Source organism: Ceratotherium simum, chromosome 5, assembly GCF_057802395.1.
Source record: "Ceratotherium simum simum isolate JZ-2026a chromosome 5, ASM5780239v1, whole genome shotgun sequence".
Classification (NCBI taxonomy): domain Eukaryota; kingdom Metazoa; phylum Chordata; class Mammalia; order Perissodactyla; family Rhinocerotidae; genus Ceratotherium; species Ceratotherium simum.
Window position 1 is genome coordinate 90,492,568 of NC_141904.1, and position 25,200 is coordinate 90,517,767.

General features: G+C 48.0%; 2 protein-coding genes across 2 annotated transcripts in view; one reads left to right on the top strand and one right to left on the bottom strand.

The window, feature by feature from the left end:
* Positions 1 to 14,900, top strand: part of CFAP100 (cilia and flagella associated protein 100) — a 66,755-nt gene extending 51,855 nt beyond the window's left edge. The window contains exons 14-17 of the mRNA XM_087431601.1: positions 11,099 to 11,234; positions 12,393 to 12,598; positions 13,552 to 13,645; positions 14,640 to 14,900. Of these exons, the coding sequence (XP_087287727.1) occupies positions 11,099 to 11,234; positions 12,393 to 12,598; positions 13,552 to 13,645; positions 14,640 to 14,753 (550 nt within the window). The 3' untranslated portion in view covers positions 14,754 to 14,900. The remainder of the gene's footprint in view (positions 1 to 11,098; positions 11,235 to 12,392; positions 12,599 to 13,551; positions 13,646 to 14,639) is intronic.
* Positions 14,901 to 15,186: 286 nt separating this feature from the next.
* ZXDC (ZXD family zinc finger C) overlaps positions 15,187 to 25,200 on the bottom strand; it is a 40,905-nt gene continuing 30,891 nt past the window's right edge. Inside the window, 3 exon segments of the mRNA XM_014779591.2 lie at positions 15,187 to 16,863; positions 18,574 to 18,675; positions 20,833 to 21,002. Coding sequence (XP_014635077.2) covers positions 16,777 to 16,863; positions 18,574 to 18,675; positions 20,833 to 21,002 — 359 coding nt within the window. The 3' untranslated portion in view covers positions 15,187 to 16,776.

Below are 25,200 nucleotides of genomic sequence, written 5' to 3' on the forward strand. Positions count from 1 at the left end.
CTTCTCCCTCTGACTTATTTCACTTTGCATTATACCCTCAATGTCCATCCATGTTGTCACAAATGGCTGGATTTCATCGTTTCTTATGGCTGAGTAGTGTTCCATTGTGTATATATACCACAGCTTCTTTATCCATTCGTCCCTTGATGGGCACTTAGGTTGCTTCCAAGTCTTGGCTATTGTGAATAATGCTGCAATGAACACAGGGGTGCATGTATCTTTACGTGTTCGTGTTTTCATGTTCTTTGGATAAATTCCCAACAGTGGAATAGCTGGATCATATGTTAATTCTGTCCTTGATTTTTTGAGGAATCTCCATACTGTTTTCCATAGTGGCTGCACCAGTTTGCACTCCCACCAGCAGTGTATGAGAGTTCCCTTGTCTCCACATCCTCTCCAACACATGTTGTTTCCTGTCTTGTTAATTATAGCCATTCTGACGGGCGTGAGGTGATATCTCATTGTAGTTTTGATTTGCATTTCCCTGATAGTTAGTGATTTTGAACATCTTTTCATGTGTCTGTTGGCCATCTGTATATCTTCTTTGGAGAAATGTCTGTTCAGGTCTTTTGCCCATTTTTTAATTGGGTTGGTAGTTTTTTTGTTGTTGAGATGCATGAGTTCTTTATATATTTTGGAGATTAAGCCCTTATCAGAAGTATGGTTTGCAAATATCTTCTCCCAATTGTTAGGTTGTCTTTTCGTTTTGTTGATGGTTTCCTTTGCTGTGAAGAAGCTTTTTAGTTTGATGTAGTCCCATTTGTTTATTTTTTCTATTGTTTCTCTTGCCCGGTCAGACGTGGTGTTTGAAAAGATGTTGCTAAGACCGATGTCGAAGAGCGTACCGCCTATGTTTTCTTCTAGAAGTTTCACAGTTTCAGGTCTTACATTCAAGTGTTTAATCCATTTGGAGTTAATTTTTGTGTATGGCGTAAGGTAAGGGTCTACTTTCATTTTTTTGCATGCGGCTATCCAGTTTTCCCAACACCATTTGTTGAAGAGACTTTCTTTTCCCCATTGTATGTTCTTGGCTCCTTTGTCAAAGATTAGCTGTCCATAGATGTGTGGGTTTATTTCTGGGCTTTCGATTCTATTCCATTGATCTGTGTGTCTGTTTTTGTGCCAGTACCATGCTGTTTTGGTTACTATAGCTTTGTAGTATATTTTGAAATCAGGGAGTGTGATACCTCCAGCTTTGTTCTTTTTTCTCAGGGTTCCTTTAGCTATTTGGGGTCTTTTGTTGTTCCATATAAATTTTAGGATTCTTTGTTCTATTTCTGTGAAAAATGTTGTTGGAACTTTGATAGGGATTGCATTGAATCTATAGATGGCTTTAGGAAGTATGGACATCTTAACTATGTTAATTCTTCCAATCCAAGAGCACGGAATATCTTTCCATTTCTTTGTGTCTTCTTCAATTTCTTTCAGAAATGTTTTATAGTTTTCGGTGTACAGATCTTTCACCTCTTTGGTTAAGTTTATTCCTAGGTATTTTATTCTTCTTGTTGCAATTGTAAATGGGATGGTATTCTTAATTTCTCTTTCTGCTACTTCGTTGTTAGTGTACAGAAATGCAACTGATTTTTGTATGTTGATTTTGTATCCTGCAACTTTACCATATTCGTTTATTACTTCTAAAAGTTTTCTGGTGGATTCTTTAGGGTTTTCTATATATAAAATCATGTCATCTGCAAATAGTGACAGTTTCACTTCTTCCTTTCCAATTTGGATCCCTTTTATTTCTTTCTCTTGCCTGATTGCTCTGGCTAGGACTTCCAGTACTATGTTAAATAGGAGTGGTGACAGTGGGCATCCTTGTCTGGTTCCTGTTCTTAGAGGGATGGCTTTCAGTTTTTCACCATTGAGGATGATATTAGCTGTGGGTTTCTCATATATGGTCTTTATTATGTTGAGATACTTTCCTTCTATACACATTTTATTCAGAGTTCTTTAATTTCTTTTAGCAGTGTTTTGTAGTTTTCATTGTACAAGTCTTTCACCTTCTTAGTTAATTTCTAAGTATTTTCTTTTTTTTAATGCTATTGTAAATGGAATTGTTTCTGTGTTTTCCTTTTCAGATTGTTCATTATTTGTGCATAGAAATGCAACTGATTTTGTTGACTTTGTATCCTGCTACTTTGTTGAATTCATTTATTAACTTTAATGGCTTTATTGTGGAGTCTTGAGGGTTTTCTACATATAAGATCATATCATCTGCAGAGATAAATTTACTTTTTCCTTTCCAATTTGGATGCCTTTTATTTCTCTCACCTAATTGCTCTGGCTAGAACTTTCAGTACTATGTTAAATACAAGTGGTGAAAGTGGGCATCCATACCATGTTCCTGATCTTAGAGGAAAAGCTTTCAGTCTTTCACCATTGAGTATATTTGTGGGTGGGTTTTTCATGTACGGCTTTTATTACGTGGAGGTAGTTTCTTTCTATTCCTATTTTTTGAGAGTTTTATCATAAAAGGATGTTGAATTTTGCCAAATACTTTTTCTGCATTAATTGAGATGATCATCCTGTTAATGTGGTATATTACATTGATTTATTTTTGTATGTCAAAACATCCTTGCATTCCAGGAATAAGTCCCACTTGCTCATGTTGTATAATCCTTTTAATATGCTCCTGAATTCTATATGCTAATATTTTGTTGAAGCTTTTTGCATGAATGTTCCTAAGAGATATTGGTCTGCAGTTTCTTTTCTTATAGTGTCTAAGCCAAAGTTTTGTCAATTTTGTTGATCTTTTCAAAGAACCAATTGTTTTGCTATTCTCTCTTTTGTTTTCTCCTCTAATCTTTATTATTTCCTTCCTTCTGCTAGCTTAAGGTTTAGTTTGTTCTTTTTCTAGATGTTTCTTAAGTTGTAAAGTTAGGTTGTTGATTTGAGATCTTTTTTTTAAATGTGTTTATAGTTATAAATGTCCCCCTTAGCATCAGTTTTACTGTATCCCATAAGTTTTGGTATATTGTGTTTTTTATTTTTTCCATCTCTAATTTTTTTCTAATTTCTCTTGTGATTTCTTCTTTGATCCATTGGTTGTTTTAAAGTGTGTTCTTTCATTTCCACAGTTTTATGAATTTTCTAGTTTTACTTTCGTTATTGATTTCTAACTTCATCCAATTGTTGACAGAGAAGATAGTTTGTATGATATCTATCTTTTTAAATCTATTGAGACTTAATTTGTGGCCTAACATATAGTCTATCCTAGCAAATGTCCCATGTGCACTTGAGAGAATGTGTATGCTGCTGTTGTTGGGTAGAGTGTTCTGTGTATGTCTGTTACAATCCTCTATTTAAATGTTTAAATCCTCGGGCCGGCCCGGTGGCTTAGCGGTTAAGTGCGCACGCTCCGCTACTGGCGGCCCAGGTTCGGATCCCGGGCGTGCACCGACGCACCGCTTTTCCAGCCATGCTGAGGCCACGTCCCACATACAGCAACTAGAAGGATGTGCAGCTATGACATACAACTATCTACTGGGGCTTTGGGGGGAAAAATAAATAAAATTAAAATAAATAAATAAATGTTTAAATCCTCTATTTCCTACTTATCTTCTTTCTGGTTGTTCTATCCATTATTGCAAGGGAGGTATTGATGTCTCCAACTTTTTTTTTTTTTTTTTCAGTTTCAATCTCTTTGGTGAAGTACTCCTTTGGTTCATTAATTTTATTCCTGAGCTCATTGAATTGTCTTTCTTGTAACTCACTGAGTTTCTTCATGACATGTATTTTGAATTCTCTGTCAGATTGTAATCTTCTGTGACTTCAAGTTTGGTTTCCAAAGAGTTGTCATTTTCTTTTTGTGCTACCGTGTTACTGTAGTTCTTCAGAGTGCTTGATCAGTTGTGCCCCTGCTGGCACATTTGTGGTAGTAACCACCTTTCTTATTTGGGTACGGCTTTGGTTACTTTGGTTCTGAGCTGCTTCTGGTTGTATTTGAGAGCCTGCACTTTCCTCCCTCCACTGCCTCTGCCAGAGGTGTCATCATTGCCCTCCTTGTGCTGCTCGTGACTTTGAGGTTGCTGGTGCCTTGCTGCTTGTGATGTTACAGCTGTCATGGGTGTCGCCACTGGGAACACCAGGCTGTGAGCATTTCTGCTGCTTCTGGGGCCACCTGGGTCTTGTGTTCCCCCACTGGCTCTTCACGAGCTCAGATGCTGCAGCCCCATGCACCATCTGTGCTGCTGCTCCTGGGTTGTCTGGGGGTGCTGGGTTCATGGGTGTTGCTGTCACTGCTGGGAGCCCAGGGACCCAGGGACTTGTACGCAGCCCCCACTGCTGGTACAGCCAGCGTCAAAGGTGCCACCACTGGGGGCTGGGTCACTGGTTCTGCTGTGGTTCCTGAAGCCTCTGGTTGTAGGTTCCACCTGTCACCACTGCAGCAGGGGTGGGGGCTAAGCAAGGAGAGATTGTTTTTGCTTCTTGCTCGTGCGGCCTCTGGTCTCTGGTGTAAGCTGGTGTGTTTTGAAATCTCAGGTCAGGGCACCTCGCCCGAGCTGAGAAAATCAGAGTTTTGTATACTGTCCCCACTGTTGGAAAGACCAGGCCACTGCTGGGGGAGAGGGAAGGGGCGGGGTCATTGGCTCTGCTCTGTGTCCTGAATTCTCAGGGTGTGTGTGCCACCTGCCAGTGCTGGGGGGGGGGGTGGGGGGGCGAGGGCTAAGCCACACCTGCCATTTCTGCCCCTGCAGCCTCTGTTCACAGGCACATATGCCAGCATGAGGCTCCATGCCATGGACAGCTGCTGCTGGGGGAGGGGAGGGGGCTGCTTGCCTAGTTCCACTGCCTCCTGGGGGTCCCGTCTGCCCACCTTCAGATGTATAGATGCATGGATCTCTTAGGCCTGTTGTGCTGTGTAGGGAGTCCTTTGTTGGTCAATGGATGCCTGATTGGTTGTAACCTAGAGAGGAGAGACAAAGGGAACAACTCTCTGCCATGATGCTGCCGTCACTCCTGCAACTATTATTGTAGAACTGTTTCTCTCTTCCATTCTGTCAGGTTTTGCTTCATATATTTTAATCATCTATTGTTAGGTGTATAAATGTTTATAATTGTTATATCTTATTGCTATATTGAGCCTTTTATTCTCTCTCCTAACCTTTTCTGATTTAAAGTCTGTCTGATAATAGTAGTGCCACCCCTGTTCTCTTTTGGTTACTATTTGCATGGAATATCTTTTTCCACCTTTTCACTTTCAACCTGTTTTGTATCTTTGGATCTCAAGTTGTTACCAGTTTCACTTCAGTGGAACTCAAACCACAATTGGATGCCAATTCTGTTAGCAATTTAGCCTCACTCTGGTGGGACTCTAACCCACAATCAGAGGGACTCTGAGGAAAAACCCATGGTTGGGCCTTGAACCCACAGTCCCTCCCTTCCTCAGAGGGTCCTTTTTTCTGTTTTGTTTCACAAATTTGAGGCAAGACCAAAGCTGAGTGTTCAACAGCACAAGCTTTATTCAATGGCCAAAGAATGGAGAAGCAGGAACTGAGTTCACAAATCAACTTCTCAACTCTTGGGGCGATTAAGCAACTGTTATAAGTGGTCGAGGTGATGAAAGGGAAGAATATGCATAGTTATTTGGAGAAATGGGCAGGCTTTTCTGGGAAATGGGGTGCCATCTCTTTTCCTCCCTTATTTGGTCTGGTGTTTCCTGACATGGCCGTGGGTGGGTGTGTTATTTAGTATGGTAATGTATTACAATGAACAGATAATAAGCTGCAGGGTCTACGTCAGGTCAAAACGGATGGCACTGTTGCCTTCAACCAGTTTTAACTGGTTTTGACCATATGTCTCAGCCATCTTCTCCTTCCTCTCTTGATGGTTTCCTGTAAGCTAAAGAGAACATGTTAGGCTTATTCTGAGCAGGGTTGTGGTTAATGTCTTATGGAGTTGGTGGGCAGGGTAACAAAGTGAATATCTTGTAAACAACATATTGTTGAATCATGTTTTTATCCATTCTGCCAATCTCTGTCTTCTGGAGAGTGTAATCCACTTACATTTAAAGTAATTACTGATAAGGAGGGACTTCTGTCATTTGTTTTTTATATGCCCTATAGCTTTTTTTGTCCCTCATTTCCTGCATTACTGTCTTCTTTTGTGTTTAGTTGATTTTTTTTGGTAGCAAATGTTTAAATTCCTTTCTCATTTTCTTTTGTGTATAATCTGTAGCTATTTTCTTTGTGGTTACCATGGGGATTACATTTAATATCCTAAAGTTATAACTCTAATTTGAATCTATACCACCTTAACTTCAATGGCATACAAAAACTCTGCTCCTTTACAGATCTTTCCCCACCTCTTTTGGTTGCTGATGTCACAAAATTACATCTTCATATATTGTGTGCCCCAAACACAAAGTCATAATTCTTTTAAATATATTAGTCTCTTAAATTATGTAAAAAAAAACAAGATTTGGAGTTACAAACAAAAAAGTCACAGTAATACTAGCTTTTACACTAATAACTGTTTTTTTTTTTTTTTTGGTCTTTAAATGTATTAGTCTCTTAAATCACATAGAAAAAAGTACAGTCATAAACCAATGTTACATTTATACTAACTTTTATAATTGCCCATATATTTACCTTTATTGAGATCTTTATTTCATCATACAGCTTTGACTATCTAGTGTCCTGTCAACTACGTAGTGTCCTTGCATTTCACTTTGCAGGACTCCCCTGAGCATTTCTTGCAGGCAGGTCTCGTGGTCATGAACTCCCTCAGCTTTTGTGTATCTGGGAATGTGTTAACTTCTCCCTCACTTTTGAAGGACAGTTTTGCCAAATATAGAATTCTTGGTTGACAGGTTTTTTTTTCCTTTGTGCACTTTGAATATATTGGCTCACTGTCTTCTGGCCTCCAAAGTCTCTGACAAGAAATCTGCAGATAATCTTATTGAAGATATTGTGTATGTGGTGATTTGCTTCTCTCCTGGTGCTTTCAAATGCTTTGGCTTTGGCTTTTGATTATCCTGTGAGAGTTTGATTATAATGTGTCTCAGCATAAGTCTCTTTGATTTCCTCCTACTTGGAGTTGTTTGAGCTTCTTGAATGTTTATATTCATGTCTTTCATCCAATCTGGGAAGTTTTCAGCCATTATTTCTTCAAATATTCTCTCTGCCCCTTTCTCTCTTCTCCTTCTGAGACTCCCATAATGTGTATTTGATGCATCTCTTGATGGTGTCCCACAGGCTCCTTAGGCTCTGTTTGCTTTTCTTCAGCCTTTTTCTTTCTGTTCCTCAGACTTGATAATTTACACTGTTCTATCTTCAAGATTACTGATTCTTTCTCAAATCTACCTTTGAATCCCTCTAGCAAAATTTCCATTTCAATTATTGTACTTTTCAGTTCCAGCATTTTTTTTTTGGTTTCTTTTTAGGTTTCCATCTCTTTATTGATATTTCCATTTTGTTCACACATTGTTTTCTTGACTTTCTCCACATTTTTGTTTAGTTTTTGAGCGTCTTTAAGACAGTTGTTTTAAAGTCTTTGTCTAGTATATCTGCCCTCAGGTCTTTTTCAGAGACAGTTTCTATTAACTTATTTTTTTCCTTGATTGGGCTATACTTTCCTGTTTCTTTATATGCTTTGTGATTTTCATTGAAAACTGGACATTTGAGTCTAATAATATGGTAACTGTGGAGATCAGATTTTCTCCCTTCCACAAGGTTTCTGTTTATTGTTGTTATTGATTATTGGTTTAATTTTTTTTTTATTTGAATGTTGTAGGCCATCTCTGTGCTGAGAATCAGCCCAAGGTGTAAACTTAAGGTCTTCGCAGGTCTTGTCTGAGCATCTTATCCCCAGGCATGCATGCTCACTTTCTAATTTTCCCTGTATATGCAATTGTTTCTGAATAACCTAGTCTTTAATGTCTGACTCCTGAAAGAGGAAAAAAAAAAAATGAAGGGGCTAGTAAAAAGTACTGGTCCTTTAAATCCCCTGGAAGTCATTCAGCCAGAGGGCGAGGGGCTTGCAACAATGGGAGGAGGTGCAAAAACAATGGCTGCCTGCCTGTTTGTCTGCACCTCTGCGACCAGAAGCAGCAACCAGTGATCAGAGAGCACAGATCCCTGACATTCGGAGGACAGGGTCCTTTTTTCCCACTCCAGCTCCCTTGAGCTGTGTGCAAGCTGCTCCAGGAACACATGCACAGGGGCCTACCACAGGCTGACGGGCTGGGGAAGGGTAGGTGCTACTGTGCTATGAACTGAAATTGACCGGAATTAACTGCAATTTACCAAGTCTGCCTTCACCTGGAAGTTGCAAGTCTTCAATAGATTCCAGAGTTCCATCAGACAGGTTCTGCCAGTGAAATTGTTGAGGAGGTAGGAGACAGATTCTTGGTGCCTCCTACTCCACCATCTTCCTCTACTTCAAAATATTTTACTTTTGTTCCTTTCCCTGCTGTGTCTGCAGGAATATGGTAACTCTTTGTCTTCTGCTTGGTCTTTTGAATGACCCTTATTCACATTTGGTGGTGCTTGCTTTTCTTCTTTTAAATTTTCTGGTTATACATCTCCACGTATTTATGAAGGGGTCCTCCTTTTGTTACCTTTTAAAAAACATTTTATAACTTCTCCAATTCAACCCAATAGCTCTAAGAAAATTTCAAACGTATAACAATATACAAAACCAGAGAGAACAGCATAATGAGCCCCAGGGTCCCATCACCAGCTTCAGCAGTGAGCAGCTCACAGCCAAGCTCCTTTCACTGAGACTCCACCCACTTCCCCATCTCCCATATTATTTTGAAGCAAATTCCAGGCATTGTATCATTTCATTTGTAACTATTTCAGTAGACGTCTCTAAAAAGATAAGGGCTCTTTAACATAGCCACAAGACCATCATCACATCTTTAAAAAAAAAATAAACCCAGGGGCCAGCCCAGTGGCGCAGGCAGTTAAGTGCGCACACTCCGCTTCGGTGGCCCGGGGTTCGCCGGTTCAGATCCCTGGCGTGCACCGACGCACCGCTTGTCAAGCCATGCTGTGGCGGCATCCCATATAAAGTGGAGGAAGATGGGCACGGATGTTAGCCCAGGGCCAGTCTTCCTCAGTAAAAAAAAAAAAAGAGGAGGATTGGCATCAGATGTTAGCTCAAGGCTGATCTTCCTCACACACACACACAAAAACCCAGTAATCCTTAAAATAGATTATCCATAATCCATAAATGGTTGGAGTTTTCAAACTGTTACTTTGAATTAGAATTCAAATAAGATCACACTTTGCAGTTGGTTGTGTCTTTAAATCCCTTTTGATCTAGAGGCTCCCTGTCCATCTTGTCCCGCTGCAGTCCAGTTGTTGAAGAAACTAGGTCACTTCTCTGGCAGCAAAGTGTTCCTCACACTCCGTGTGGGCTGGAATCCCCCAGGGATCTTGTTAAATGAAGTCTCTGACTGGGCAGGCCTTGGGGGAGGCCTGGACTCTGCATTTCTGACAGACGTGCAGGTGACACACGCTGGTCAGAGGACCAGTGCTGAGCAGTGTCCCTTGTGCCTCTGCGTTTTCTGTAAATTGGCGATGGGATCTAGTTGAGGAGAAAAGACAGTGACCCAACAATTTTACATTTACAGAGAACTAGTAGGGGAAAAGGTATATCTTTTTATCTCGATTACCCAGGGAAGAAATAGAACCACCACCCCTTCCACCCCGACTGCCGAGTCCACTTAACAAAGGAGGGCAAAGGCAAAGGGCTGTGCCAGCTGTGGAATCCTACACAGCTAAGGCGTGAAAAGTGAAGGAAGTACTGTATGAAAGAACAGGTTAAAGCCTAATACAATCATGCACCCCTGAGCCCACGGCACTCGCCCCTGCAGTGGGCATTCAAGGTTGGAGGTGGGACCTGATGCCCAGGAGGTGCTGTCAGTTGTCCTCCCAGGCGACCTGCATGCACACCCGCAGCACCTGGGCAGGTGGGGTGCGTGTGCGAGCTGCATGCGGCCCCTCTGGCGGCTACCCATCTCTGAGCATCAGCCCAGGAAAGCTGGCCACATCAGCTCAGCACCCCTCGTTCTCACAGGCTTCTGGCCTCAGCCCGCAGCCCCACAGACAGGAGCTGCAGCCTATGGTGGTGCATGTGACAGGCCATGGGACCTCCCGGTGGGCAGAGGAGCAGCAGCCCATGGCACTCTGCTTAAGATGGAGAAAACGTCAGTAGGCTCTATCAACAAATGGGGAGAGAACCACAAAATCATCGTGGGGGTGCAAGGGCACCCCTGGGCCTCTGGGGCACTGCTGGTGGCGTGGCCGGATGTCCACGTGGGCCTTGCACGCAGCTGCCTACACTGGGTGGACCCACGCCAGCCCCAGAGCCAGGATTCCCACTCGGGAAACCCCAATGTACAATGGTCACTGTCTGCCATTGTGATTGTGAGAGATTTATTATTATTATTATTATTAATTTATTATTTTATTTGAAAGTTGTTTGTTGCAATTCTATTCCTAAATACATACCCAAGAGAACTGAAAACACATCCTCACAAAAACCTGTCTGTGAATGTTTCCAGCAGCATTATTCCCAAGAGCCAAAAGGTAGAAACCACCCAGATGCCCATCAACATCAACAAAGTGTGGTCTGTCCACACAATGGACTCATAAAAGGGAGGAAGTTCTGACACCCGCCACAGCATGGATGGACTGAGAAAGAGCCAGACAGAAAAGGCCACATGTTGTATGACTCCACGTTCATGAAATGTCCAGGAGACATAAAGGAGGGGGGAAAGAAGAATGGGCAGTGACCACTAATGGGCACTGGGTTTCTCTCTGGGTGATGAAAATGTTCTAAAATTGGATTATGGTCATGGCTGTACAACCCTGTGAATATACTAAAAACTACTCAATTGTACATTTGAAAAAAATTTCATGGCATGTAATTATACCTCAATGAAGTTGTTACTATTTTTTAGTGTTGATTGTTAAAGATCTTAAACGTTACCCCTGCATCTCACCAGCATCTTTGACCCCTGGGCATGCAGACACTTTGCAGTCACGGTCCCTTAGCCCTCAAGACAGTGGCAGGGCGGTCAGGCTCAGAGAAGCGAAGTGCCCAGGGCCACGCTGAGTGGGCAGGGCCCTGCCGGTTCCCCCTCCAGGGACAGGGAGGTCAACCAGCTGAAGCAGTGGATCACCACGCTGATGATGTCCATCGCCAAGGAGGAGGAGACTGCCGCCGAGCTGCAGCTCAAAGCCCGAGTCTTCCATTTCGGCGAGTACAAGGGTGTTCAGGAGGTAAGCCCCTGGACGGCAGCCAGTGGGTGGTGGGCACAGAAGGAGTGTGGCTGGGCACAGGCCGGGGGTGTGGAGGGGGGTCCAACCACGGGCACCTTCTGCGAGGAGGCCCAGTGCCTGGAGTTCTGACAGCGGGATAGTGGTGCTCTGTGGCTGTCTGTGGCCCCTAGCCACCCTAGGCTCTGTGGGCCTGACCCAGGCGCACCGGCTGGAGAAGGCCCTTGGTCCCCAACCCAGAGCCACGCCATGTATTTATGCCCTGTGGCCCTGTGCCCAACACACCTCCTCCATTCCTTCCTTCTTTCAACAACTACATTTGCTTCTTAAACACACACGCTGTGTCCAGAAGGTGACCCTGCTAGGAGGAAGACAGGCACGACCCAAGCCAGGCTGGGTGGGTGAGAGAACCCTGAAGGCAGAGAAGGCCAGGGATGTTTCAGGCAACGGGACCAGGCCTCGGCCACACCCTTCCGGACAGCACGCTCAGGGCTACGTGTGTGGGCCCAGCTTCCTAATTCACTCAAATGACTGCTGAGCACCTACTGTGTGCAGGCACTGGGCCAGGGACACAGGATGCCACAACGAGCAGCCCAGTGTGTCCTCACCTCCTGCTGGACTTTACTGGGCACTGGCTGTGCCCCATGCTTGGCCTGAGCCTTTTTGCTGTTCCTCATTTAAGCCTCACGTCCACTCCAAGCGGCAGGGGGTGTTAACTGTTTTCTGAATGTGAGAACAGACTCAGAGAGGGGAGTTCCTCGGCCAAGGGCCACATAGAAAGTAAGTCACAGGATGTGGTCCTGTGGGGAGCTTAGGTCAGTGCAGGGGCAGAACAGGGAGGGCTCCCTGGAGGAGGGGACTGGGCCATGGTGGGGACACTGAGGCAGCTGAGGGAGGGGCTGAGGCGTAGGTGTGAGCCCCAGTGGGCTGGAACCCAGGATCTGGCTGACCACAGGAAGGCAAGGGCATCAGGCAGCTCTGGCCAAGAAAAGTCCAGGTGTCCAAGTTCTGTGTCCCCCATGCTTCCTGAGCACCCTCCGTGTGCCAGGCAGGGCCCTGGGAGGTCAGCCGTGAGGCAGCGAGGGCACAGGGTCTGGCAGGCCATGGAGTGGGGCGGGCACAGGCCCGAGAGACTCCGCTGGAGGCCTTCCTGCCTCGCAGGACAAGCTGCTGGAGAGTCTGAACCGCAAGGTGCTGGATGTGTACCAGCAGTGCGCCAGCACCCAGCAGGAGTCCAGCCTGGGCACCGTGCAGATGCTGGCCATCATCGAGCACCAGCTGGACGAGCTGCTCGAGAACCTGGAGCGTGTGCCCCAGGCCAAGATGGAGCAGGCCAAGAAGGCCAAGGAGAAGGAACGGCGCCTGAGGTCAGGGTCCCACCTGGACAGAGGGCCGACACGGTCCTGCCCACACCAGGGGAGACAGGAACTGGGGCTCCATGCTGGGAGAGACCAAAGCCAGGAGTCTGGGGGGATCCAGAAGGGGCACCAAACTCAGCCCCAGTGAGGCAAGCCCCTCTTCTGGAATGAGGGATGATGTGGAGTCAGGGAGCCCAGGAGCCAGTGAGGGTGTGGCCAGCACGGCCTCACCCGATAGAACAAGGGACAGCAGTGGCCATTTTCGTGGCTGGACTGGAGGGGAAGAGGAGGGAGGCGCAGACTCCAGGGGCAGCTGAGGGGAGCCCCGAGGTTAGTGGCGGGGGCAGGCAGGTGCAGCTGGCAGTATCACAATGCTGGACGTGGGTGGCGCTGGCCTGTCCTCTGAGGAGAGGCCCACCCCAGGCCCAGTGGGGCACAGGTGAGCTCTGGGGACTCAGGGTCCTCTGGCCTGTGGGCGGCCTGGTTCATTCACTCCAGTGCGGAGCCCTAGACACAGCTATCGGTCTCTCCCACAGGCACAGGGGCTCCTCCTGTGTCCCCAGTACCCTGCTCGGAGCAGGCACTGGGCAAAGGTTTAATGACGGCAAGTACAGACAGGGAGACAGGGCTCCTGACCCTGCTGGGGGCTGGGCCTTTAAGGGTGACAATGGAGGAGCCTTGGGCAGTGGATCCGTGACCAGGAACTTGGGCCTCCCGGGGGTACGAGCTGATGAACCTTCGATGGCCTCCCACAGGAGCGCAGAGCTGGGACTCCCAAGAAGCAGGGGCAGAAGCAGGGCCCCGAGCCCCAGGGAAGGCTGGAGAGGGGTGGGGAGTTGCTCAGGAGGAGGAGGGCTGTGGCTGACTGCGGGCTGCGGGGGTGGGAGCTGGGAAGGGACTGTGGCAACCTCCCTGGCCCCTCCAGTCCTTACACTCTGTCTCTTGCTGCCACTGCCACCCAGACTCCGGGAAGAGAAGGTCAAGGTGCAGAAGCAGCTGCAGGAAGAGCGTCTGCAGCGGGCCCGGGTTCGGGCCCAGGCCGAGATCAAGAAGAAGGTGGGCGGGGGGCCCGGGGGGGGGGGGGGGTTCCCGCTGGTGAAGGGTCCCACCACTGGCACAGTGGGGCTGGGAGGGCTCAGGGCCTGCAGCAAGCCTGCTCATCCCCTTTGCAGACGCCACTGCAGAGGTTCTGGGGTGGGGACGGGGCCATCAGAGCAAGGCCAGGGTGGAACACGGTCTCCCGCTGCCCCCAAGGCCGCCCTCCACCCCCCGGACCTGCCTCCGTCAGAAGCCCTCCTCTGGGGCTGCCGGCCCTCCTGCACACATACTCCTGGTCAGTGACTGGCCTGGCCATGCCCTCCCAGCCCTGCCCAGGTACAGGCCTCAGCTCAGAGACTGGCACGAAGGGCTGAGCCCCAGAGTCCCACCACATCACCTCCACTCCAGCCAGACCCCAGGCCAAGCTGTCACTAGGGGTCACTCCGACTGCTGTGTCCTGAGGCCTCCACCCCACAGCAAATGGGCTGGAGCAGCCACTTGCCTTCTGGCCCTGGCAATAGGAGGTTGTCCCTCTAGCAGGCCTGAACCTGAACACGGCCCCCAACAGACAAACGAGGCCGACGGGCTTTCCCCTAAACTGACCAGCATGCTCCACGTCGTCACGGGGGAACCGCGGGCACTGCAGGGTCTCCTCCACAACCCTCAGAGCAAGAGATGGGCTTCCTCTGTTCAGCTGCTATCCCTAGTGTGTTCCCAGGTGTTACCCCCCTGCCCTGACACACACACACCTAGGGGCTGGCACCCCAGGGAACAGGCTTTGTAAACATGGGATGGACTCACACTCTGGGTCATTTCAGGGCAACTCCAGCCTTTGACCTGCTGGCTGACCAGGAGTGCCCAGAGAGGCTGGGACGGTCCACGGGGACACACAGTCCAGCTCAGCGGCCTCCTGGCATGCTGGGGGCAGGGTGTCTGACATCTCGGTGTCTGGGCGGCACCCTGGTGCAGTGAGGCCCAGAGCACAGGCTCACTGAGCTCGCTTCCTCTGCAGAGAGGCAGAAGACTGGTGTGCCGCTCCCAGCCCCCGGCTCTGAAAACAAAGGAGGAGCCTGAGCATGTGCTGATGGACGAGGACAAGGAGGAGCAGCTGTTCTTCTTCACCTAGCCTTCCCCGGCCGCCGGTCTGCTGACAGCGCAGGAGAGACGGCAGCAGGAAGCAGAGGCAGGCTGGGGCCCCCAGGTCTTCTGCTGTACATTTCCTTACTCCCTTGAAATAAATGCCATGTCTCTTTAGTGTCCTGGAGGCCTGTTTAAGGAGGAAGACGCTGTTTCCAAATGTCCGCGTCCCCCTCTTTAGTCATTTAAGCCTAGGCAAGTGCTCAAGGGAGGGGCCCAGCTTGGCTCTCATCTAAAACGGCTGCTCTGAGAGGCACCAGCCAGTTGTGTGCTGTGGTGTGCTGTGCGATTAGCCCAGTGCAGCGACAGGAAAGTAAGCAGCAGGCTGGACAGATGAAAGGGTCCTTAGTACGACTGAAGGATAAAAATGATTTCAACACTACACACACGGTTCCTTGAATTAAGCCACATGAAACCTTCAGTGCATGACTATACAAAAACCTTTATTCATTTGCACTAGGAGTTGGGCCCATTGCCAGCAGGCAACCTCAGCGCCCAGAAAACTGACAGCCAGCACCAATCACTTCGTAGTGGACATTCCCTGGGGCACATGTGGGAGAAAGGTCCAGCGACATGCTCCCAAGAGACAGCATTCCTGGGGCCCTGACCCTCCTCCCTCCAGGAGGACGGTGTGGTGTGACAAGTCACCGGACCACCTGGCTCCCAAGGCCAGCCTGGCAGACAGGTCTGGCTCCTCACAGAGGGAGGGGGGTTCTGGACGACCTGGAGGCTGAGGTGCCAGGTGGACACAGAACGTTAGTCTGTGACACAGCACAGAGTTCTGTAGGTAAGAACCACTTACAAACGGGGCCGGGATCCCTCCGGGTGGAGAAACACCCTGGGCAGACAGCACCTCAGAGCGGGACAGAGAGAGGAATTACAATCAAACATTGAGGTCACCCCCAGAAGCCAAAGTCCGAAACGAAGAAACACAGAACGGGCAGTTTGGATGAGTCCAAGTCTGAGAACCAAAACAGCATCTGAATCAACATACACTTCAAAAGGCAAAAAAAAGCATTTCTGAGTGTGTCCAGTCTGCTAATTAGCAAATAAATATGTGCAAGGTTATCAACTCGTCTCCTTTTGCAAGACAGACCTTACTCTGTAAAAATATACGGTGATGTATTATATGCACATCTTCAACCTCAACAATAAAAAACAGACACATGCCATTATTATAGTCCTACACATAATTTACAGTATTCAGAACATTATTTTATAAACCATTGTCAAATTATTATTAAATGTTAATACCCAAATACAGAATTTAGAAAATTTTAAAAGTTTTAACTCTACCATTCCCAACTATGAGCTCTAAATCTGGCCTATGCTAAAGACGTGCTAAGAGGCCCCAATGTGCCCCATGTCACCCCCCATTATTTTCCTCTCACACCGGCTGCCCACCTGGCCTGCCAGAACATGCATAAGAATTTGGCCTCACCGTGACAAAGGGACCACTTCTGCCCTACAGTGTGACAAAAATCAACCCGACTAGGAACAGCAGCCAAGGTGTGGTGAGATGGCCTATTCACAGCTCTCAGGAGGGAAGACAGGGTTTCTCCACCTCTCTCAGGTCAGATGCTACAACACAGAAGCTGAAAGACCCCATTTGGTTTTGCTACAGAGAAAGTCGTGTTTGATTAGGGAACCCAACTCTACCCTATTTTCCTGTACAGTTTGTTTCTTTAAATGAACAAGTGCTCCACGGCTCAGATCGAATGAGACAAGGGATGTCCACGCGCAGCCCAGTACGGAAAAGTGGCGCGCTTTGCTCTGAAGGCGGTCCTGGCCTCATCAAAGCACTCTGCTCGTACAAGGCAGTTTCAAATAGTACAGCCCCAAACTGGTTCCTGATAAAACGTAAGAAAAAGATTTTCCATAAGTGTACCCAAAAGTCTCTGCCCTTGTGAGCAGAAACCAAGGTCTCACCCAGGCCTGCAAGACCACGGAAGAGACTTGTGGGGGCACAGAGATGGAGGTGTTGCCCTTGGTCCCCAGGCAGAGGGCAGCTTTCACTGCAGGTCCCGTAGGTCGACCGTGCTCCCTGGGCACTGCATGTCCTCAGGCCCAGCAGCCCCACCAGCTGCAGGAAGCACCTCCTGCAAAAGCAAGCAGAGCAGTGAGGAGGGGGTGGAGCGCAGGGCTGGGGCAGCCAGGACCACCTCACAGAAGGCAGCCTCACAGCCGCTCACCAACCACCAGCATAAGCCCTGGGGCCGGAAAGGTGTGCCTTTCTCGAAGAGAAAGAACTTGGTTTCCTCTTATTTTAAATGTAGGTTCCTTGAAGAAAAAACTTTTACTATAAAAAAAAATATGGAAAAATGACCCCAATACTTGTGCTGTGGGTCTTCTCAAAACTGAGATTGTCCTTATTTAATCTATAATCCTTTTTCCCACTTGGTATGCAGGAAGCATCTTTCCCAATTATTAGGCATGTGCCTGGTCATCAATGGCTGACCAGGACTCCAGCCGCACGGATACAGCGTCACCTGTCTAATCCATGTCCCCCTGCTACAAGAAACATTCCCACAGCATTAGATTCGAGACTATGATGAACATCTTTGGGTTAACTGTTTGTATACTACCTGATTTCTTTAGGAACAATCTCATGAGTGGGAATGCCAGAGAGAATGGAGCAGACATTTATGGGGTTTCTGGCTACATGTTACCAAACCGCCCTCCCATCTACCCGACTCCAGCAGTCCAGGAGCCGCCCCACTGCAGCCTCGTACCATCGCTTTACTCCATGTCTATTTTTGATGTTAAGGAAAATGTTGAACAGCCCAATTTGAATGCAACAAAACTAAAATTACTATTTGTATGGATCTTAAAAATATATATTTAAGCCAAATTGTTAGAAATTTGACAAGCTACATACTTTATTTTATATCCAAATCTGAATTATCTACTGCCACCTATTCTCAGCTTAACCACTTACTTAAGCAAACTATTTACAGTTGTGCATCACTTAACAAAGGGGACACATTCCGAGGAGTGTCGTTAGGGGGTTTCATTGTCATTCGAACATCACAGACTGTACTTACACAAACCTAGATGGTACAGCCTACTACACACCTAGGCTACGTGCTGCTAATCTTATGGGACCACCGTCGTATATGCAGTCTGTCATTGACCAAAACGTCGTGATGCGGCACATGATTGTAATTCGTCTGAGTTTATTCTGCCACAGGTTAAAAACTGGCAAACCTACTTCCCATAGGAGAAAATGACTAGAATTTCTAAATATAAAATATTTTAAGGGGCCGGCCCCGTGGCTTAGTGGTTAAGTGCGCGCACTCCACTACTGGCAGCCCGGGTTTGGATCCCAGGCGCGCACCGACGCACCGCTTGTCCGGCTATGCTGAGGCGGCATCCCACATACAGCAACTAGAAGGATGTGCAACTATGACATACAACTATCTACTGGGGCTTTGGGGAGAAAAAGGGAAAAAAAGGAGGATTGGCAATAGATGTTAGCTCAGGGCCGATATTCCTCAGCAAAAAGAGGACTGACATGGATGTTAGCTCAGGGCTGATCTTCCTCACCCAAAAAAAAAAAAAATTAAAATATTTTAAGACTATATTAAATTTCACCTTGTTTACAATTAGGAGCTACAGTGACGAGCAAATCTGAGTTTTCTTAGCCCTTTATTTCTTGGTCATTTACCCACCTTTTCTAGAAAACAGCAAACATCCTGGCAACCAACCCACTGAGTCTCCACATGAGGGCTACCTCAGTGACAAGCCTCATGGAGCTAAAACCTTCATGAGTCTTACTAACAAACCCGAAGAGTCTAAGGCGTGCAGACCTGGAGGACGTAGACGGGCAAATCGACTGCGAACAGGGGGTGGAAGGTGGAAGGCTGTGGGCTGAGGGCCACTGGCAAGACTCCTTCACCTGCTGGGTCATCCTGGGGAGGCAACAGCACAGCTGTGTCAACTGAGCACGGCAACACTCCCCCCGGGGCTGACTAGTCTCGTCACTGATACGCAGTAGAACCAGCCCCACCCACTGTACTGCAGGCGAGACAACCTGAGCAGGCGAGGCCTGAGGACCCAGCAGTAGTTGGCATCAGGGGCTGGGCGCTGCTTGCTCCTCCTCCTGATCCTTTCTCTCACCTTGATCCCAGCCTGAGGACACCTGCCATCTGGCTGCTCATCCCTCCCAGGCCCTTCTCCTGGAACTCTCCTACACTCAAATACCTCCCGGTCCAAGCACCATTTCCCTTCTATGGGTTGTTCCCGAATTCTGGCAGAGGCTCCCAGCGGGCCCCCCACCCCCGCCACCAGTGCCCTCGCCGCTCTCCAGCGACCTTCTAAGATTGCAAGGAAAGGCTCACCTCTGCCCTGGCCCCAGCCCACAATTGAGCTGGAAGGGACCAGGGAGATTGCGGGTCTCCCCGAGAGGGAGATTCCCAGACCCCGAATCGTCCAATTAAGAAAAGGGACACTGTTTGACACTTCACCTTCCACCTGCGCGGCCAGCCCGCAGCCCACAGCCACTTAGAGCCCCCACCACTGAAGTCCCAGTGCTAACGCCACCGCCAGCATCTCTCATTCCTTCCACAAGAACCTTCTGTGTCGAGCACCGGGCACTATCACTCCCATTTTAGAGACGATAAAACGAAGGCCCAGAGTGCTTAAGTCACTTGCCCGAGACTACACAAGCTGGTAAGGGAAAGATAAAGAACTACAATCCAGATTTCTTGCCTCAAAGCTTACATCTTTAATTGGGTGTCTCTTAAAAAAATAGCCACTACTCCGTTTCTAACCAGCTCCTTTTCTGCCAGTGGTACCAGCTTTCCTGCAGTCTCCATTTCAAAACCTCTTCTCCTGCCTTCCCCACTTCTGACCTGCCGGCCGTGAGGTCCTCCCTCAGCCTCCACTGCCGCTACCTTAGAGAGTCCTTTATCTCTTTACTGCTCCAACTCCCTGGCCCCAAACCTGGAAAGAAGGGACATGTTTTCCTGCTCATCTCTGCAGACACGTCCTGCCCCAACCAAATCCTCACACGGGCTTCTGGTTCTCCACCAGAGTGAGGCCGCCCCCTGGGCCCGGCTTCCAGGCCCTCCCCAAGCTCCACCTAGGCCGTTCCTGCCTCTCTTTTCCCTATTGAGTCCTACAGACGCCCCACAGCCTCTCCCAGGACTACGGACCCCCATGGATCTGGCCACCCTCCTCTTTTCACTCAGCTCAGCGCTCAGTAGGCCTAGCATGTCTCTGTGCCTCCCCAGCTGCACAGTCCTCTGCGGCCCAGAAGATGCTCAGTGAAGAGATGGCACGTGATTGGGCCAGGTCACAGCTTCATTATCCTTAGCTTTTAAACCTCTTCTCTCCCAAAACCCTCCCCAATTACTGTACTTCCCTATTCCAGCCCCTCAAAAGTGAGACTGGAAACGAAGGAGTACACAGCACCGCGGAGGTGAGTGTGTCCAGGAAGCGTCCACAGAGTGGCTGCCAGCTGCAGGCGCCTGCTGGGGCCCAGGCACAGTCTAAGAGTGGCTGGCCCTGCCCTTGAGAGGCTCAGTTTGGGAGGGAAGACAAGAGGAAAAAAAGCCAGCATCTTTAACATATAAAGGCTACATCCTCTGGTGCACCGTGAGCAGTCCCCAGAGATGGGGGTGACCAAGCTGCTGAGGAAGCCCTTTCACCCCAGCCCTGAAAAGAGAAGCAGGGGCTGGGGAGGGGCAGGGCCGTGAGAAGTCAGGCGCCAACAGCGTCCGAGTGGCCAGCAACAAGAGCAGGCACAGTGTCTACACCTCACAGAACTCCAGGTGAGGTGCAGATGACAGACCACACGGGGGGTGCCAGACAGAGGGAGAGCGTTAGGATGCAGACGTGTCCCTTACAATAGAGGGGAAAGCTCGGACAGATGGGGAGTGACAGGACAGGGAGAAAGGAGGAGCTGTGGTAATGGAGATGTTTAGGATGTACCACAGGAGCGGGGTGGGGTGGGGCAGTTTGCTGCAGGGGTGGAGCACTGGGCAGTGGGGCAGGCTGGGAGACGCGGCCGGAGGCCTCACCCACAGCCCTCGCCTGGCCGTCTCCTCTGGCTTGCCGGCTCTTACCTGCAGCAGCTGGACCTGAACGCACTGCACCCTGGCTGCTGCAGCTGGGGCTGGCAGCCCTCCGCTGGGCACCACGAGGTTCCCGCACAGCCACCCGCCCTGGCTCGCAGGGAAGTGAGTAGGACTGACTCTGCCATCTCTCATTTTCCTCTGAGCAGACCCTGGAGCTCCTAAAAGGAAACACACCAACACACACGACGTACAGCGCACGGCTCAGGGCCTGCCCTCACTGAGGCCACACCCTGGGACACAGCCCTCCCGCTGTCACTGCACCGCCCCACAGACTTAACATTAACATTACATAACACAGAGAGTCACCAGCTAAGAGGTGAATAAAACAGGATTTTGATTAGAAAGTTCAGCAAACTTCTCATACGTCTCTTTTGGACAGACAGCAATCAGACTCCAGCTGTGCATTTCTTGAGGGCAGAGATCCTTTTTTACCCTCCAACTCCAACAGCTCTAGGCATGCAGGAGAGCCGGAGCATGGCTTGATGAGCAGTGTCTAAGTCCCCCACACTGTAAGGGGATTCAAACCTGTAAACCCCGGGCCGCTGAAGCAGAGTGCAGGAACTTAACCACTATGCCACCAGGCCAGCCCTAAGTTTCCATTTTAAACAGGACTGGTTAACTCTGCTACATAGGATGAGCTGTTTTTGTTACATCAGGTTTTGCTCTAAGGTTTCCATGCCAATGTGAGCCCAGAGGTCCCAACTCTGGACCGGGAGCCCCATGCGAGCACCATGCCTGCTTCCCTGCTCATCTTACTCCAAATGCCTCCGACATCTCTCACAGCCCCGCATGCCCTGAGCGCTTTCAAGCCCATGGATGCCTGTGGCCTCCATACTTGCAGCACCCAGCTGGTATGAAGCTCCTGACCCTCGACAGAAGGGCTCTGGAGGCCCTACAACCTACAGTGCATCTTCCTGCACACGGCCTGATGTTTTCTTCCTAGATGCCTAAGGAATTCTTTATCTCTGGAGTGCAGTTACCACTGAGGACGTGTGACGGCAAGTCTCGGTTCCCGGAGGAGCACCGATTCAGTCCCCTTCACCACAGGGCAATGCAGTTCCACCGCATTTCTGAGTACGGCCTTTTCTGTTCCATCTGCCGAGTTCTGCGCCGCATGGAACCCAACCACCCTCACGCTGGACTCGCTCTGGCTGTTCTCCACACTTCTCCTAATTGCTCTACGGCTTCCAAACAGCAGAACTGGGCTGGGACTAGGGTGAGGAAGGAGGTGAGGTGCAGAATTCACTCGCTCTTCCCTAACAGGTAGAAATTCTACGTTACTTCCTACTCTCCATGAATGGGTATACTATTCCACCACCTCTGGAATCCTACCTGAATGCATTCTTATGCTCTGAAGTCTTTTATCACCCTAGAATATTTCCCTGCAATAAAAATACATACATAAATTGAAATTTTATTTTTATTTAGATATACTTCATAGGAGTTAAAATTTTTCGTCTGAAAAATTGAGTTACCATTGCAATTATTAGTAATGCAAACCCAATCAAAACAACAAAACTGAAACTTTGATGGATAATCATGAAATTGTACTGAAAATGCATCTCAAGAAGAGTGTGACTGACCACTCTTTCTCCAGGCAGCTCTCGTGTCTGTGTGTACCACTTACTGCTAAACTCAGACATGGTCAGCATACATTTTTGCCAATTAAAAAAATGTATTTTTAAATAAAATGCTCATTTTATTTAAATAAAATTTCATCACAACTTTGCAGTTGCAGGCTCAGCTCCTTCGATTTAGGGGCACTGTGTGCCACGAAGCCCAAGCAGCACGGTCAGGCCTCACTGTCCAGACGATCAGCCAAGCTAAGATCAGCCCTGAGCTAACATCTGCCAATCCTCCTCTTTTTGCTGAGGAAGACTGGCCCTGGGCTAACATCCGTGCCCATCTTCCTCCACTTTATATGGGATGCCGCCACAGCGTGGCCTGACAGGCGGTGCGTCTGTGCACGCCGGGGATCCGAACTGGCAACCCCTGGGCTGCAGCAGCAGAGTGCGTGCACTTAACCACTTGCGCCATGGGGCTGGGCCCCCAACTTCATTTTTTAATTCAAATAAACATCTTGAAACATGTTTCAGGAAATATTATAAAAACCACTGTGGAATCAATTAAGGAAGGCATCAAATAATAAATAATGTATCTTTTTAGATTACTTTTAAAAGCAGCCAAGATTGAGCTGGCCCTGTGGCTTAGTGGTTGGGTGCACGCGCTCTGCTGCTGGCGGCCTGGGTTCGGATCCCGGTGCGCACCGACACACCACTGCTCCGGCCATGCTGAGGCCGCGGCCCACATACAGCAACTAGAAGGATGTGCAGCTATGACATACAACTATCTACTGGGGCTTTGAGGGAAAAATAAATAAAGAAATAAAATTATAAAAAAGAAAATAAAAGCAGCCAAGATTTAAATGATGTATATCTAGTATTTATTTTTATTTATTTATTTTTTAATTTTATTTATTTTTTTCCCCCAAAGGTCCAGTAGATAGTTGTATGTCATAGCTGCACATCCTTCTAGTTGCTGTATGTGGGACGCGGCCTCAGCATGGCTGCAGAAGCAGTGCGTTGGTTCGTGCCCGGGATCCGAACCAGGGCCGCCAGCACCGGAGTGCGTTCACCTAACCGCTAAGCCACGGGGCCAGCCCCGATATATCTAGTATTTATAATCTGGTTTTATAACATAAAAACAAGATAAATCTAGCTATTTCTCACTATTTATTTTGTACTGATTCAATGCCAACTGTGCCAGCCACGCTCTGAGTCATCCAAGAAGCAGGAGCGATGATCAAAACCTCGTGCTCCTTAAGTGTGGTAGCATGTGTGCTACTCAACTACGGGGAAGTTATGTAAACGTTATGTGTACAAAGTCAGAAGTAATTCCACTAACTGTGCTAAACATCGTGATCACACGTTTCCTTTATACTTGATGAAACACTAAAGCATACACTGCTAAAAAACTAGCTAGTAACTAGAATATGATTGTATTTTTGTTAGTAGAATGTAGAGGCATTAATTTTATAACAGGATATAAGATCAACTATAACTAGAATATTTCATGATATAGGATGAACTAAATTGGTTTTAACTACTGTATTAGTACACACAATCTGAAAAAAAACCACACAAACTTCCCTTCTTAATCTGTACCTTCAACCCAGTGTCTGAAAATCTGGCAGCCCTGCAGACACACAGTTAAAAGAACCGGTGCCGTTGACTGGAACTGCTCTTACCCTCAGAAGGCTCTTTCTCTTCCCAGTTAACAACACATCCTGAGGATGAAATGTCAGTAGCCGAAAAGACCTGCTCACACTTACACTTACCAACGCTGTTGTTTTCATGGACTCTCTTCTTAAAAGCAGTTCATTCTCAACATACAACTGAAATTTCACAACGTTATAAACTATTATGATCTCAATAAAATAAAAAAATAAAAAGCAACTAGTTCATTCTCTGACAACAGCAGACGGTTAGAAAAGGTGAGGGCTTTAAACAACAAAGGTCCACACCCCTGTAGCCCCTCTACAACATATCTCAATTCAGAACATCTCAATATTCACCCCTCAAAAAACCGTTGCCCAAGAAAGGGCAGGCTGGCCACAGTCCCTTGGGCCGTGTTAATCTCTATGAGACACTTCCCTGGAACCAGTGCTCTCAACGTCCTGGGTCTGCTGCTCTGAAGATCTCTTGTTTTCACAAACACCCTAGGGTGATGCACCATGGTGAGAGCTGGGTTAAGGAATATGACTAATTTCTTGGAAAGTAGAAAAGGCAGTTGTGAAAGGAAAGGTGGACAGGAGAACATGTAAAACTCCTGGACTCAAACACACGTTCTCAGGCAATTCAATTTCAGGAAAAATTACGTAGGATGATCTGAAAGCTGATTCCTTTAAAACTACCCATGCCTGCCTCCCGTTGAAGGTCTTCTCCTACACCCAAGGTCCTGGAACCCAGGTTGGACACTGTCCAGTGGCACTGTGAGAAGGCTGTGAGGGAAGAAGGCAGGGCAGGGAGAGGGGAAGCTGAGCCCCACAGCGAGCTGAGCATCCACTGGCCCCGGCAGGCAGCCTCTGGACTCCTTGCTCAAGAGAAAAAAACAACTTTACCTGATAGAGCCTTCAGGGCAGGCTGTTCTGTTACATGATCCCAAATGACACACCTTGCCATCTGGTAATGTGTCATGAACATTTGAGATGGCTCAAAATCACCTATACACTCCCTGCGTTAGTTAAGCAAGTCTCTCCATCTATGGATCCTTGAAGGCACTCAACAGCACACAGACGGTCTCCACAGGGAACCCTGCCATGACCACACGCCCCCAAGACCTCATGAGTGAAAGATG